Source organism: Rhinolophus sinicus, linkage group LG01 (assembly GCF_036562045.2).
Source record: "Rhinolophus sinicus isolate RSC01 linkage group LG01, ASM3656204v1, whole genome shotgun sequence".
Classification (NCBI taxonomy): Eukaryota; Metazoa; Chordata; class Mammalia; order Chiroptera; family Rhinolophidae; genus Rhinolophus; species Rhinolophus sinicus.
Genome location: NC_133751.1, coordinates 143005671 through 143021602, shown reverse-complemented (window position 1 = coordinate 143021602; position 15932 = coordinate 143005671). Strand labels below are relative to the sequence as shown.

At 32.7% G+C, this 15932-nt stretch overlaps 1 protein-coding gene across 6 annotated transcripts in view; it reads right to left on the bottom strand.

Moving 5' to 3' along the window:
- The window catches only part of GALNT13 (polypeptide N-acetylgalactosaminyltransferase 13), a 459656-nt gene that overhangs the window by 187088 nt on the left and 256636 nt on the right, over nucleotides 1–15932 (bottom strand). For all 6 annotated transcript variants that reach the window (XM_074336508.1, XM_074336499.1, XM_074336497.1 and 3 more), the window contains exons 5-7: nucleotides 15416–15582; nucleotides 14553–14760; nucleotides 11720–11890 (exon numbers count right to left, since the gene is read on the bottom strand). In XM_074336508.1, coding sequence (XP_074192609.1) covers nucleotides 11720–11890; nucleotides 14553–14760; nucleotides 15416–15582 — 546 coding nt within the window. The remainder of the gene's footprint in view (nucleotides 1–11719; nucleotides 11891–14552; nucleotides 14761–15415; nucleotides 15583–15932) is intronic.

Below are 15932 nucleotides of genomic sequence, written 5' to 3'. Positions count from 1 at the left end.
GACTGTACTTAAATATGAAAAATATTAAATACTATGAAATGCTTATAGGCAATAAATGTCGAACAAGAATTACAAAAGTATTTTTAAACAACAACCAAAAACACTTGACATCCAATTGTTTATTCTTTTTACATAATTAAAGTGATAGAACTAATCATATAACCCTATGGATAAAAATCATTCCCATATACTACTCAGAAGTTTAAAGGAAATTTGGCAGATTCTATAACTTTTTCCTAGGAGTAAATTTCTCTATAGGAACGAAGAAGTCAGACATTAAGTTTTAAAAGGATGAATTAATTATTAATTAATTTTAAAGATCATTAAAGTCAATGGTTGATGTGTGAACTACACAAGTCTTTCTATACAAGCAGTAAGAAGTGAAACAAAAAAAAAAAGAAAAATTCTAGTTCTTTACAACTGGATCTATACTGGCAATGATTATTTCTGAATATTAATTGGAGTATAATGATTTTCAACATTTGTAGCACATTAGCATCGCCTAAGACACCATTTAAAAATGCATTTCCATGCTTGGGTACAACTCTACACAGATTCAGATTTAACTGACCTGAGATGGGGCTAAACCCTTGGTATTGTATAAAGTTCCCAGGTGATTCTAATGTGACGCTCAAGATGAGAAACACTGATCTAGTAACTTAGATTTGGAATTCTCATCCAAGTAGTCTGAGATTGCTAAAACACCAAATGTTTTGCTTTTCTTGAAATTATATCCTCTTCTGCCACAGGATATGCTCATGTCCTCTAATTGAACAGTGTAGTTCACTGAAACAAACAAACAAAAAAACTCACCGAATAATATTGTAATAATATACCTAGTGCAAAGTTTCCTATTTCTCACTGTTTTATACTCAGGTAATTAACCGTCCATCAGTTGGAATAGCTCAAACTCACTTAGTCTCAGAGCTCTTTTATTACGTCTAGTCTTGCTGGGCTCCTATCATGAAGAGTATCATTGACCTTCTGAGTTATAATGAGAAACACTAACAAAGCTAAACAAATAGTAATTACGGTAGCCATGACCCTCACCTGATTGGGATTTTGGAACTCTATGTCAATAACTATATAAGCATTACAGTGGTGGATAGTCTATTGAATGAAATGAGGAACAAAAATTGTTGCAATTATTGCATCGTAATGCAAAACCAAGTGCTTAAGAATGTTAAGTGATGCATTTTTAATGATCAGTTCAGAGTGCCTATCCACTTATCTGTTTACTAATAAAGTATTAATGCATTAAAGTTAAATACACATATTGATTTTCATCCGTTGGTCATAATTCCTATAAATATGTGAGAACTGTATAATAAATGGCTATAATAAATTATATATTTAACCATAAGAATGACTCAAATAAGTTTCACTTATACTTGGAAAGTAACAAAAACAAAAAAATGACAACTCACCAAAAAAAAAAAGTTCTATATATCTGAAGACAGATGCTCTTAGAGAGAATTTTTTGTCATTACAATGTCACTTAGTTCCCTGAAGTAGCATAGGGACCATGCCTTAAATGATATTTTAGCCAAAGGCAGTGTTCTGCGATATGTTCTGTTCTAAGTCAGCTGCTCTGTAATATCCATAATGAACTATCCATATATATTGCATGGACCTTAAGTGTCCAGGGTGCCTAGAAAACTGAAAAACCTTTGATTATAGTTGAATTAGCTGAGATTATTTGCTTTCTGAGATTGTCTTTATACAACGTCAAACCAGCCAACTAATTCGATCAAGTTTGGGGGAAAACATAATCAGCTCAATGGCTGTGACCATCACCTATCACACAGTAGGTACGGGAAGATGAAGTGAGTTAGTAGAAAAAAAGCACTTAGCACAGTGCCTGGCACATAATAAATAATTAATGAGGTTAGGTGACATATATGTGTTGTCATTGTTGATGTTAATCATTCAAACAAGTCTTGAGTGTCCTTAACTTAATTTGAGCTCCCCATAAACACAGTCTCATTTTGAATTTCAAAATCACTTGGAACTATTTCGTATCTGAGATGCTGGACTCTGAAATTTGTCTTTCTGAACACAACTTTCTATTTTAGAACCTCTCCTATTTCAAGCCAGTGGAAGTCATTTCTACCCTCCATTGGTGATTTTGGTTCTTTAGCTATTCCATATTCTCACATAATAATCCCCTTCAGGAATTGTTTGCTTTCCTTCTCTCACTTCCAGGCTTTGCAGGATTCTGCCATGTCAGGGAAAAACTAGCCTAGCACCCTAGGTTCTATGTCCTTGCCTTATAGCTCAATTTTCTTTTTGTAAATACAAGTGCCTGGGTAAACTTACCTTCACTTCATCCATTTCTGCTCCTAACACTCAGAGAATCATTGAAAAATTAGTAAGATGAGGTCAATTGTTCACACTGGAAGTCCATGTTATTGACTCTCTGCTTAGTCTACAAACTGCTAACAATCATTTTATCTATGTTTACTTGCTCACCTGTCTCATTTTCACTGAATATTTTCCAAAAGTCTTGGACTCTTCTCAAGATTAGAGATTAAGCCAATGCATAAAATCTAAACTCCCTTAATTATGAAATCTAAACTCTCTCTTTCTCTGTATACATCTATATCTAGACTGAGACCTAGACCAGATCTGGATCTAGATATATAGATATATATCAGATATCTAGATATCTATACATATATGGAGGGAGGGGGAGAGAGAGAGAGAGAGAGAGAGAGAGAGAGAGAGAGAGAGAGAGAATCTTCTCATGGCCTCTTCCTTCCTCTTGTCTTAGAGGAACGAATATCTACTTTCCTCTCACTGTATGCTAGCATCTGCTCTTATGCTTTCAGATGGCTCTTTCCTGACTACTCTTTCAGCCACTTGTGCTTTAACTATTTACATTTCTGTTTTATGACTTTGATTTCTAAATTGTTCCCTTGAGCTTACACAACTGCTCAATTAAGTTCTATCCTAAATCAAAATATAACTTTACGTAATCCTACTACTCATTCAAACTAGGGATATAGATTTTCTATTCCCTTCCCTGGTAGTCTTATAGAAAAGATACTGTCTAGCACTCCCTCAACTTCTCTTGACTTCCTAACTAGAATGTGGGTCCTGTTCCCACCTCTACAATAACTTCTTTCTGAAAGGAGCCCATTGATTCTGAACTTCAATAGCCTTTCCTGAATGTCTTCCTCTGAAAGCCTTTAACACAATGCATCAGCCTCCCTGCTTGAAATTCTTTTCACCTCTGACTCACATTGCATTGTGCTAAACTGATTTTTCCTTCTACCAACTAGATTATTAATGTTATGATTCTGATTGACGCTGTCCTCTTCCTGTCCCTCGCTGCCTTTCAGATCGTAGTCAAGTTCCTTGTTTCACATGTGTCACATGAGCACAATATACAATCATAACATTTTTTATAGAGCTATGCATTTAATAATCATCTTCTTTTATCCCCTAACATTGTCCTCCCAAGGGTCTCTCAGTAACAATTTTCTCTACCTGTATACAGGTAAGCTCATTCACCACATGCTTTTAATTGTCAGTCATTTCTATGAAGCTGACTCCTAATCTGTGTTTATTTTCTGCATTGGTTGTGCTTTTTTAGATTATTCACTACATGTTTTTTTTTTTGTTTTTTTTTAATAAAACAAAAAATTGGCTGTGCTCAGTGTGTTTAACACAGAACTGAGAATGCGCTACCCTTTCCATATCTTCTTCTCTTTCAATGTCCTCTATTTCCTTCCAGAGCCTTAATATAAAATGATGGAAACACCTTTAAGCACCTTTCTTTTTTGTGTCTCACTCAATCATTTCCCCAATACCTCCTTTTTTTATTTTTTTTTCCCAAAGTATTTTTGACTTTTATCTCTTTTCTCTGTTATCAGGGTCACTATCCAATTTGAGTCCTCTTATTGCTAACCATGTGTTAATGGAATTTTCTTGCTCTTTGAGCCTGCCGCTTCCAAAATTTATTCTATAAACCATAGCCAAATTCATTTCTCTATATCAAAACTCCTCTAAAAATGTTAACCAGATGTTCAAAAACCTATTTTAAGGAATACATTCCAACTTCTTATCCTGGCATCCAGGATCTGGAGTGACACAATGAGCTCTCCCATTGCTTTTAACTATTCCCCTGTACTTTAAGTGTTTAGCTGTTACTAGTAAATGCTTCAAACTTCTTCACTTTTCTCACCCTGGTAATATGTTCACATCCATTTGTCCCTTGGATTTTCCTTTTAAAACTCCCCTCATATATTCAAATTTGCTCTATTCTTAGGCCAATCCAAAGGATATATATTCCACACAGCCTGCCCTCCTTCCAGTCGGGATGTAATATTTTCCTTCTACCTTCTATAGCACCCTGTTTCGTTCTCTCAAGGCACTTGTAACTTTTTATTGAGTATTATATTTATATCTATATACATTTTATGACTTCTGTACATAAGCCAATATAATGGTTTAATAGTATTAGACAATTAATAGATATTTATTGAATAAATAAAATTTTAAAAAAGCAATGTATTCCAGGGCCACAAAACAATCTATTTGAAAGTTTAAATTACATGCACTTTTATTTCTGTAATTACAACCGAAAAACTTTGCTCACATCTGCTAAATTGGTGAATAACAAAAATGTCTTCACTGATTCCAGGATTTTTAAAGGCCTTATTATCTAATGGGAGTTTGGGGGTTGAGAGTGGTAGAATTTTAGAATTAAAGATATAAAGCTTTGTAACAATGTAGAATATTAAAGGACTCCAAAATGTAAACATTTGACAAAAAAAAAAAAAAAAGACAAAAAAAAAACTGAATCATTTTACCAGAAGTTGGTAAATCCAAAGAAACTATGATAGAATACTTTTGAGTATTCAGTAATGCTAAAATGCAATGCCTGTATATTCACCAAGAAGATAATGTACCCTGTATTTCACACTATGTGCGTGAAAAATAGGTATACAGTAAGGAAACTCTAGGGGGTAGCTAAGTTTAGGTTTTAGGAATTAGTTTCTAGATTGATGGAGTTCAAAACTCAAACCCACAGACTAACCTTCAGCAAGTCACTTAAGTTCTGTGCCTCAGTTTCATAATCTACAAAATAGGATCTATGCATCAATGTACATGATACTCTTAGAATAGAACCAATGCAAAGCAAGTACTATACATTTTAAATAGTTTTACTAAACAAGAAGAAAAGTTTGTCAAGATTGCAATCAGCTTTATTTTTATTGTTTTCAGAATCCAATTAATTTTAAATAGAATTGTAATATTTTAGAGCTACAGAATCCTACAGATTTGGTCAGCCAAATTTAGTTGCAATGTGTTTAAATGATTTCTTCAAGGAACCACAGATAGTTATAGTTAGTGGCCCAGTTAAAAAAGCATTTCCTTTCTTTCTTTCTCTCTCTCTCTCTCTCTCTCTCTCTCTCTCTCCCTCCCTCCCTCTCTCCTTCCTTCCATTCTCTCTCTCTCCCTTCCTTCCTTCCTTCCTTCCTTCCTTCCTTCCTTCCTTCCTTCCTTCCTTCCTTCCTTCTCTCCCTCCCTTTCTTCCTCTCTTGCTTTCTTTCCTCCTTCCTTTCTTTCTTCCTTTTTCCCTTCCCTTCCCTTCCCTTCTTTTCCCTTCCCTTCCCTTCCCCTTCCCTTCCCTTCCCTTCCCTTCCCTTCCCTTCCCTTCCCTTCCCTTCCCTTCCCTTCCCTTCCCTTCCCTTCCCTTCTTTCCTTAACTTTCCTTTCCTTTCCTTTTTACTTCCTTCCCTTCCTCCCTCCCTCCTGCCCTTCCTTTCTCCCTCTCTTTTTCTTTATTTTTCTTTCTTCCTTTCTTTCTTCCTAATCATACAACAATCAGTAATTTCTTGATTTATCCATTTAACTTATACAGCAAAGGTTTTGAATAGCTAATTAGAAATTAGCTAACTTTAAGTTCCAAATGTATGCACCATGTTTTCCTGTGAATTTTAGCACTGTCCTTCAAAACAATTTCTTTCAAAGTTATTGAAACATCATTTATTTTCACTAACTTTTTTCTTTTGCTATATTAAGATTCTATTTAATCTTACTTGGCAAACAACCAAGGTCTCTGGAGAAAAAGTCTAAAGAAGATTTGAGAGATGTTAGGCTGCTATTTGCATTGGTCAAATATCACAATATTCAGACTTAGTGTTTAGCTCTGTATCAACAGTCCTCATACATTATAAACGATAATAAAGAGAACTTATAAATAAATATTTATTATTTATGCAAATGCAGGCATGAATAGCTGAAATATTCGTATAATTTTGATTTTCTTAAATCATAAAATATAATAGCTTCATTTAGTTAAACATTTTGCAGGTTTAGAAACCAAAGGAAAATTAGATGCTATGAGTCTCTCTTCTTCCATCCTTATTCTGTCCCCTATGCCTGACTATACAAAGTAGAAGAGAGAGAAAGGAAGCAAAGACATAACAATTATTAGTGCAATGAATGATCAGCTTCTGAATGTGATTAAAGGTTTTTACAGAGAAAAAAATGGGAAGTTTAGTGGAATATTACACATGATGAGACTCATTTGAACATGTTTGGGTGAGAAGATGAAGCTTTCTATAGAAAAGAAACTGTTACTGTAAGAGTTTATGCTATCTTAGACTCTAAGCAAGAAAGCTTATTCAAATCCTGTAGAATCTATGGGAGAGAAGAGTTTCAAAGTTATTTTTAAAAGATAAGAAAAAAATAAAGTTTTGCTTAGTATAGGCAAATGACATGTTTTTCCACCAAAGAACCCATTTACCAACAAGTATTGGAATCAAATGCCTTACCCTGTCCTTAAAGGAGTAGTTTTTTGTTTTGTTTTTTTCCTTAATCCTTTTTCATAATCCTCACTACCTGAAAAAATCCTAAGCTTCCAAGTGGATATACAGTAGTTGGTGCAAGTTTTAGTCTTTCCTTCTACTTTCATTTTATGCATAAGAGGGGTCAACATAAAAAAAATAAGGTTAGCTGGAATCAAATGTTTTAAAATATTTTGGTTGATGTGATAAAATTTTTTTAGTATATTAATGTGATACTTAATTCACCACCTTGTAACCTTTCTATAGTACCTTTGTTTTCTTCTCACCTCAACAGACTGCTAGTAAAGTCTTGTAAATTATCCCCTAAGCCATTAGAAAGTAATACAACATAATATAAATGTGCTATTTTTCTCCAAAAAACATAGGTTCACTGATTCCATCTGAGGTGGAATCTTTTTTCTCTCAAAATCAACATATATTAGATTTTAACAGGAGTAGGTAAGAATGCTGAATAGTTGAATATTCCAAAATTGAACTATTTTTTTCAAAGTCTTTGCTCTGCTCAGAACCTTCACCTTTCCTGTAGTGTTGCTTTAGTATCTCCTGTTGCAAAAAAAAAAAAAAAAAAAAAAAAAAGTGTCTCACAGGCTTTGAGAGGATTTGTCTATGCTTCTGTTTTCCAATTTAAAAGTATATTTTCATTGGACTAAGAAAAACAGAATATCTGACAGGTAAAAATTAAGAAATAGATTATCAGTTGCTATTAAACAATAAGTGATATTGCCTTATATTTTATAAGATTTTACAGAATAAAATAAGTGTATTCATTTGGTATACTTACTAGGAGAACTATAAATTGAAGTCAGTGATACTTTTGGGGGAAAACAAATTGGCAGAAGCTATCAACAATATTAAAACAAATTTCATATTGTCTGCATAATTCTAAAGAGACCACATTATATGCAAAAACTGTAGATCAGAAGACATAACTGGCAAAAATAAATATAAACAAATTCTTAATTGACTTTAGACTATTAAAAATGGAAGATAAGCTAAGTAAATAACAGATATTAGCAGCAGATATTAATTTAATAAAAATTAAAATTTTTATTTGTGTAGAAAATTTAATGGCATAGGAAAATACGACATATCAACTTTTAAATTATGACGAAATATATCTGGAAAGAACTATAACAAAATACTAAAAGAGATGTGGCTCACTGATGTCCAGTTTTATCCTGCTTTAGGTACTTGTCACGTTTATTTTGCAATGCATACATGTTAGTTACATGATCATAAATAAATTTAAAATAACTCATTTCAAATACATTTCTCGTGAAATATTTTACAGTACTTCATGAGTTAGGAAAGGCTGGGAGAATAATTTTCCATTTAATAGTTGAGAAGACTGGGTAACTTCCCAATTGGAAAAGCTTAAAGGAAAACCCAGATCCTCCAAAGCCAGTGTCAATACTTCTTCAATGATATCACACTACAGGATGCAAGAAATATATATGTGGTCATTCCATGATTTTTTTTTTCAAAATAAAGGCACAATGATTGTAATATCAGGTGTTACTAATAATGTTACTTATTTAATCTTTATAAATTCCTAATTCCAATTGAGAGAAAATATATGTATGAGATCAGACAAATGTTTAAAAAAGGGACATCAAAGTACGTAAAAAGTGTTAGGTACAAGAATTCATAATTACATCTATATTTCATTTATTATGATAGGAATACTTAGAAGAAATTATAAAACTCTATTGTTTTGCTTTAGGAAGATACTGAACATGGTACTCCAAGTTAAATTGCAGGAAGTCATACTAAGAATATTAATAATAACTAAATGCAAAAGAGTCCATAAGGTAAAACACAAAGGGTAAAGAAAGTTAATAGACTTGATAAATAATCTGTAGGTTGTTAGTAAAGAAATCCATTTCAATCATTGAGAAATTAAAGTAGAAACGAATATCTTTATAACTATGTATTGAGGGTTACTCACAGGGCATAATTAAGAAACTAAAACGATCAATGAGATTAAAGCCGGATTCTTTTCCAGAAGCACACACCACTCTAGCAGCGGACATAGCTTAACTCCTGTGCATTCAGACCCTGGCCATGTATGCTGGCCTACTTCCCTCATCCACCATACATATGGCCAGTCCCAGACAGTGAACAACTTCAGAGCAGAGACTGCCTTTTTCATTTTCATATGCGCAGAATTTAGCACATATAATGTGTATTTGCATATAAACTCAGACTCATTTCAATAGCTTCAACAGAATCACTCAAAAGTTAGATGCATGAGAAAAAATGCATAATACACCCCAATCTAATGAAATGATTTGACAGATTATCTGTACTACCAGATAATCTCTGATACTAGTTAATATTCCATTAGATTATATATGTGCAAACTCATAGACAGCTAACTTGTCTAATATTTTAAATCTCCGCCATTTCCCAGGCAGTAGCCTCTAAGTCAAAGGTCACAAATGTAAGCAATTATAGCCAGGTAAATAAAGTCAATATGTGAAGTTGGTTAGTTGCAATAAGCGTATTTATCTCACCTTGATTGGGATACAGCTACAGAGAAATATTTTTCCAAGTGCAAGAATGATGACAAAAGGCAACTCAAAGCAGGGACACACACACAAAAGGAGTTGTAGGGATCCAACTAAACTTTCATGCTACTTCTAGATGGGCAGCTTCTACTCAACTCCTCAAGTAGGAATACTGCACCACTAGAGTAAGATCTGACTTTTCAAGAATAGCTGCAAATCCAGATTTTTATTTAAAACATCTCATTTAAAAATTTTTGGTAGTTTTTTTTTTTTTTTTTTTTTAACTGCAAAACACTGTAGACCAAGTAAAACACACCTAGGGAACATATTTGACATGCAACCTCCTGATTTATGATCTCTGCTGTAACAATTTTATTACTCTATTGTTGCACGTATAATTGAGATATTCCTGAAAAGTCATATAATTTGACTACTAAAATGTCAAGGAGAGTTTAGTAATAAGAAAGCTAAACACTCAGGATTATGTGTGTTATTATTCCATACTCATAACTTCACAAATTCCAAGTATTTCACAAACTCCATTTATTATCAAAATGAAGATACAAAGCCCAGAGGTGAAAATAGAATAAGTAAAACAAATATAAACTTTGCTTTAAATGTGGTATAACTAAGAGTAGGTCAGAAGTTCAAGTTGGTGCTCTATGTATGCAGGTATATGATCATATTTCTAAATTATGACTAACTAGTCAATTATAGTCACTAGAAAGTTCTGTCTTAACTGACATTTTGAATGAAGCATTCCACTAAGAAAACTAATATTTCAACCTCATTTTAATCACTTTAGCTATTCAGAATTCTGTTAATCAAGTAGGAAAAAAAAAAAAACTGTCTTCAACACCTAGGATGATTTATCTGTTTGTACAAATGTGAGAAAGATGATCACATCTTCAAATAATAGATTACAAGTACAAAGAAAGTTCACATTGTCACTATGCTGATGATAATTACCTGCAGGCTGTTACAACACAGCCCATGAATTAATTAACCTTTTGCCATAAATATCTAGAAACTTCAGCAAAGACAGCTTTCTCTTTTTCTTTTGCTCCCTCAGCATTTTAGAAAGTGAAATACTATGTAGTTACGGTGGGAAACAGATAAAATATATTTATATTTTATAATTTTTATATTTATCAACTTCATATTTTACAATAAAACCACATAAATTGTGGTTAAAATATAGCAAGTTGGATGTTTCATCTTATGTTTTAGTTAATGAAAGATGGGAGATAGTGTGTGGTTTCTATGTAGAGCTTTACTTTCAGGAACGAGATCAGTAAATTCTTCCTATAAATGTTGGCTACCTCTTATTAAGTTGGTGCAAAAATAATTGCGGTTTTTGCAATTGTTTTTTAACCTTTCAAACCGCAATTACTTTTGTACCAACCTAATAATTATCTACCTTTTGACTCCAAGAAAATAAAGTTAGTCAATTTTTAGACTTAGTTTTAATTAATTCATTAAATAACAGATCTCGCCAATGGGTAAGTCATTCCCTCATTAGGTTAGGAGACATTCTTATTTAGATAATGAGTTATATGTATTCTTTCAGAATGTTAGGGTATTTCTCTATTATTCCAATTAAATGATGATTTGCCAAATTAATCTTTAAAGAGCTAAACTAATGAACTCCCTCCCCAAAGTATTAGTCAGTAAATTTATATTTGGTTGCAGATAAGAGGTACACAATAATATGCCAAATTAAAAAGGAGATAACTTTATGTTAATAAAATGGGTAATGCTTACCTAGACAACTAATAATGCATATGATATATATATATATATATATATTTTTTATTTTGTATTAAGGGAAAACATATTTTATGAATACATATTTCAAATTAAGCAGCTACTTTAAATAATTTTGGAATAAATCCTTCACAATTGTTAATATATTAAAATTTTCCAAATGGATTTTTCTTTTGTATTCCCAGAAAGGTAGTTCTTTAAGGTTGGTAAATTTGAATATTTACCAAAACATTTTTGGTTATTTCAGTTTTGAGAACACCTCTACTATAAAGCATAAACATTTAGGCAATAAATACGTCTACCTGAAGTGTCAAGTCTAGTACATATTTGTCACATGGACAACTTAAAATAAACATATTTTGAATATAAAAATATACAAAGTTTCAAAAGAAATTTGGCACTTCTGCCAATACTTAAATTTGCCTATGTTAATTTAAACTAGATTTAATATGGCCATTGATTCTTAGATGACCATGTAAAAAGTGATAATTCATATGTATACATGAATAAAAAGTATATGAGGGACTTGAAAAGATTTGAAAACGAGAACACGCATTTATAATACTTCTTAATTATTATAGAAATACACAGGCTATCCTTTGGAAGTTATGATCTACATACCTGACAGGTAATGTTCTGTCTCCTTTCCTCCTATCCATTTCTCTTTGGGGAACAGGATACCAACGGAAATTCAGTTTCCAGTTAAAACCGCCATAAGTCATGTCTGACCCAGCCATGTATTCAAAGGTATCATCACTAATCACATCAATGATGGGGCACACAACTGTTTTCCTGAAGAAAAAGTAAAACCAGATTACATATAAATAATAATTTAAATGTCACATTAGTTTCTTCAAACTCAATATAGCTGATATGTTGAAATTTAATTATTTTATGACTGTAATACTATGTTTTTATTCTCATTTTATCCTTTTTGCCTATGGAATGATTTCATTTTACCACATCTTTCTTACAGTCAACTTTATACTACCATGTATAATCTAATCAAATATAGTAATTGATCTTCAAGCAGATTTCCAAATGCATTCTAAATACTAACTAGGCAGGATGAACATGGTCTATTTTTCATAAAATCTCCACCCACAGCCTGATTAGAAGATGTGCTTTGATATTATGTATCATTTTAGTTATTTCTTTTATAGAAAAGTAATAGCATGAATGGAGTGGAAAATGGATGATTGCATTAGATCTGGTAGTTTGAGTCTCAGAGGGGTAAGGTTAGTTGAAAGAAATAGTTTTAAGAAAATCTTCATGGGAAAAAAAATCACTACCAGGAAAAACAAACAAACAAATGGAAGTCAACAAAAAGAAACAATTATAAAAATTATGATCATCAGTATTAAGCAAATGTTTCCTGTGAAAGACATTAGGGTGATGACAATTTCTGAGAAACTGTCCTAGACTAAAGAGTTTATAGTAACAATCTACATATTTTAAGATAGGAAAAGATAAGCAACTTCAGTTTCTGGTGTTTGTCCCATGACCTGTCTTTTCTTAAAGGAAGAGGAAGAGCCAGGAGATTTGGTGTTCTTGATAGTGGCTTTTTAGGGTAAGAAATTGTTCGCCATTGGAAATCATTGGGTAGTCTTTTAATCTACGTTGTATCTCCTCCAATCTTTCCTGCTCCCAGCTTATGTTTTATTATGGGCTCAACCTTCTGTCATCTCCACAGGAAAAGTCAGGTCTACCATGTTTGCATTGGTTGTAGCTAATTCTGAAGAGCAGAGCTTATTTTTCATATGTGATAGAAAGTAAATATACAAATATTATTTTTAATCACCCATAGATGTGGAAAACAAATAAATGTTGTTTCTCATTTATTCTGGTTTTGTCACACCGGTATCATCAACACTCATTTTCCATTGGGTCTTATATTCCATACAATTTGTTAAAGCCTGGAGTTCTCTGAAATCAATAGAATTCATCTAGCCTTGAAAAAGTTTCTTGGTAATGCTGGTCCCTACCAAATCTATAATTTTCTCTTTCTTCATTAAATTTAATGATTTAATTTGTAGGAAGATAAAATTAGATCTAATACCCTTGAATAGGACTTTATTATCTAGTTATGGCAACTTCAGAACTGAGAAGTAGGATAAGACGTTAGAGATCATTATATGCAAATACAATTTAACATGTTGTTAGATTAAAAACTAAATGATCTATGCTTGACCATATTGAAACAATATTATACTAAAAACTCACTAAGTTGAATATGAAACACATGTTTTAAAAAGCAGCATAATGTATGGAATGGTGCCAGGAAATGCATTTAAGGTGTCCAAGTTCACTTCACTTTGCCAGGCTTACCATTCTGTGGGGACTGTACAATACACAGAGTGAAAAAATGTCATTAGCCATGTAGTACACTCAGTTGACTAAAAGGTTCCTACTCCTTTGTTTAACTGCTATGGTTCATTTTACTGACAACCTCCATCCATCTTCCTGGCAAGTACCAAATCCTGCCGTTTATGTTATGTAGCTGCACTAGCTCACACTAAGCGACCCCTGTCTTGGATGCTTAATTAAAAACTTCAATTCCAGAAAGATCTTTCTACTGTAGATGAAATAACTTTGTAAGCAAGGTGTTATGCGATGCTTTGCTATTATATCAGACAGTATTCAACATATTTGTCTTCATTAAGTGCTTGGGAATTACACTCATTTATCACCAATGTTTATGAATATCTTTAGGAAAAGCTCATACTTCACAGCATCCTCATCAGAGACAACTGCAGGTATCAATGAGGGTTTTCATTTCTATAAAGTAGTAGTCAATCTTTCAGATTCCACTGTTTGTATGTACAAAGTAGCAATATTGCTTAAACAATTACACTTATTCTTTATAGCTGTGCTATGCTTTTTTGATTTTTGGTTAAATCATGATTTCATTTCAGTGTTATGTGTGCTTATTTTTAAGATCCTCAAGGTGGTTTTGAACTAGACTTTGAATAAGGGCAGTGACCTAGTAGAAGGAAGGCTGGTCTCAGAATGGGAAAAGGTGAAGTGTCGCTATCACTTCCAATAGCTGGGACAAGCTACTTAACTTACCTGTGCATTCCTATCATTAGGTACAGGTAAGAACATCTATATTAGCTACCCCACACAGTAGTTTTGAGGATACAATATGGTGCTTTGAAAACGGATTTTATAAAATGGTACTACTTCAAATTACACTGATTTCCTTCACCTAAAAAATGAATATTGAACACATTTTTACGGTTTGAATGTGTTGATTATTTCTAACTCACATGTTCCTGTTCATCCCTAATAAGCCAAGGTCTTTATTAAATAAGAGGGGTAGAGATGGCTATTTTCAAAGCTGGTAAATAAACCTTCTGAAAAACAGCAACCTCGGAGAGAGTTTTGATAGAAAGTCGAAGTGTCCTAACAGGTTCAGTCATAACCCAGGCAGACACAACACGTGATTTCTTACCTGTCTTCCTTTATTCTCGCCAGCAAGGGCTCCAACCATCCTAAAGTACATTCACAGTGTGCATCGAGAAAAGTTATGACCTGCCCTTTTGAAGCAGCTGCTCCTCGAAGGCGGGCGCGTATTAACCCAGAGCGCTCTTCCATTCTGATAATTTTTACTGGCACTTCTAAATTTTTCACATAGTTCTCTAATGTCAACTTGAGAAAATCTGTAACGTGCAATGAGAATGCATAAGAAAGTTTTGAGACTGTTTTAAGACATAGAAGAGATACTACTGCCCAGATGAAAATACAATACACACAAATGATGGCCAACTCCTGTCAATATATTTTTGCAGTAGATGAAATAAAGATATGGAGATTTCATAAGTATATTAATGTACAGTTATTATTATAACTCTGTTACTTCTCTGACAATAAGGATAAAATAAGAAGTTAATATATTAGACTCTAATTTAGAAACTGAGCCACAATGGCAAATGCAGCCTCCTTAATTATGTTATTTATTTTGCATTTGACTGAACTAAAAGAAGAAAGAAAAGACAAGTATCCATAAAGTCATATAAATGCTTAATCACGTGAGCTGTTGAGTTGGGGAAAAATGGAACACTTCTGAAAGTTATTTTGGCTGATTTCTTGGGTTAGTAAGAACCAAATGGAATCATGAGAAATACTGAAAGAAGTAGTTACTTGTTCCTAGAGTTGTCATTGAGTAGGTATATTAATGAAAATACACTGACGATGATGGGCGGTTTCAGAATTAGTATAGTTATAAGGAAAATACAGATCATTTTCCAGATGCCTTTTTAACCATAATAAAGTTTTCTAATTAAAAAAATGTATATACAAGAAAAATATTTATACCTCTTTCACTTGCATCATCCACCAAGATGACCTCAGAAAGTAAATAGTGTGGGGAACGATTTATAACACTATAAACAGTTCTAAGGAGAGTGCTCCAAGCTTCATTATGAAACACAATGACTACACTTGTGTTTGGAAGATCATCAGGGTAGACCTTTGTCTTGCATCTGGAACAGACGAAAGAAGTATATGTTAATAAATAATTCATTTTTAATTCTGATCACTGTAATAACAAAAATTTATCACACAATTTAGACATGAAAGGCCCTTACTAAAGGAAACATTTTATGAATATCTAAAATAATTTTCCTTTTTATAAATGCTGTAATAGTTGGCATTTTGAAAATTAAATATGTATAATTACTAATATTTCATTTTTACTCCTGCAGGGAACCAAGCAGCATGATTTCCACAAGTCTAAGAAAGCTAAAGTAACATTCTGAGACTGTCAGTAAAAGACCAGGTACAACAGAAACAGATCAATTCATTTAGTGGATCTCATTTTATTCTTTGTTTA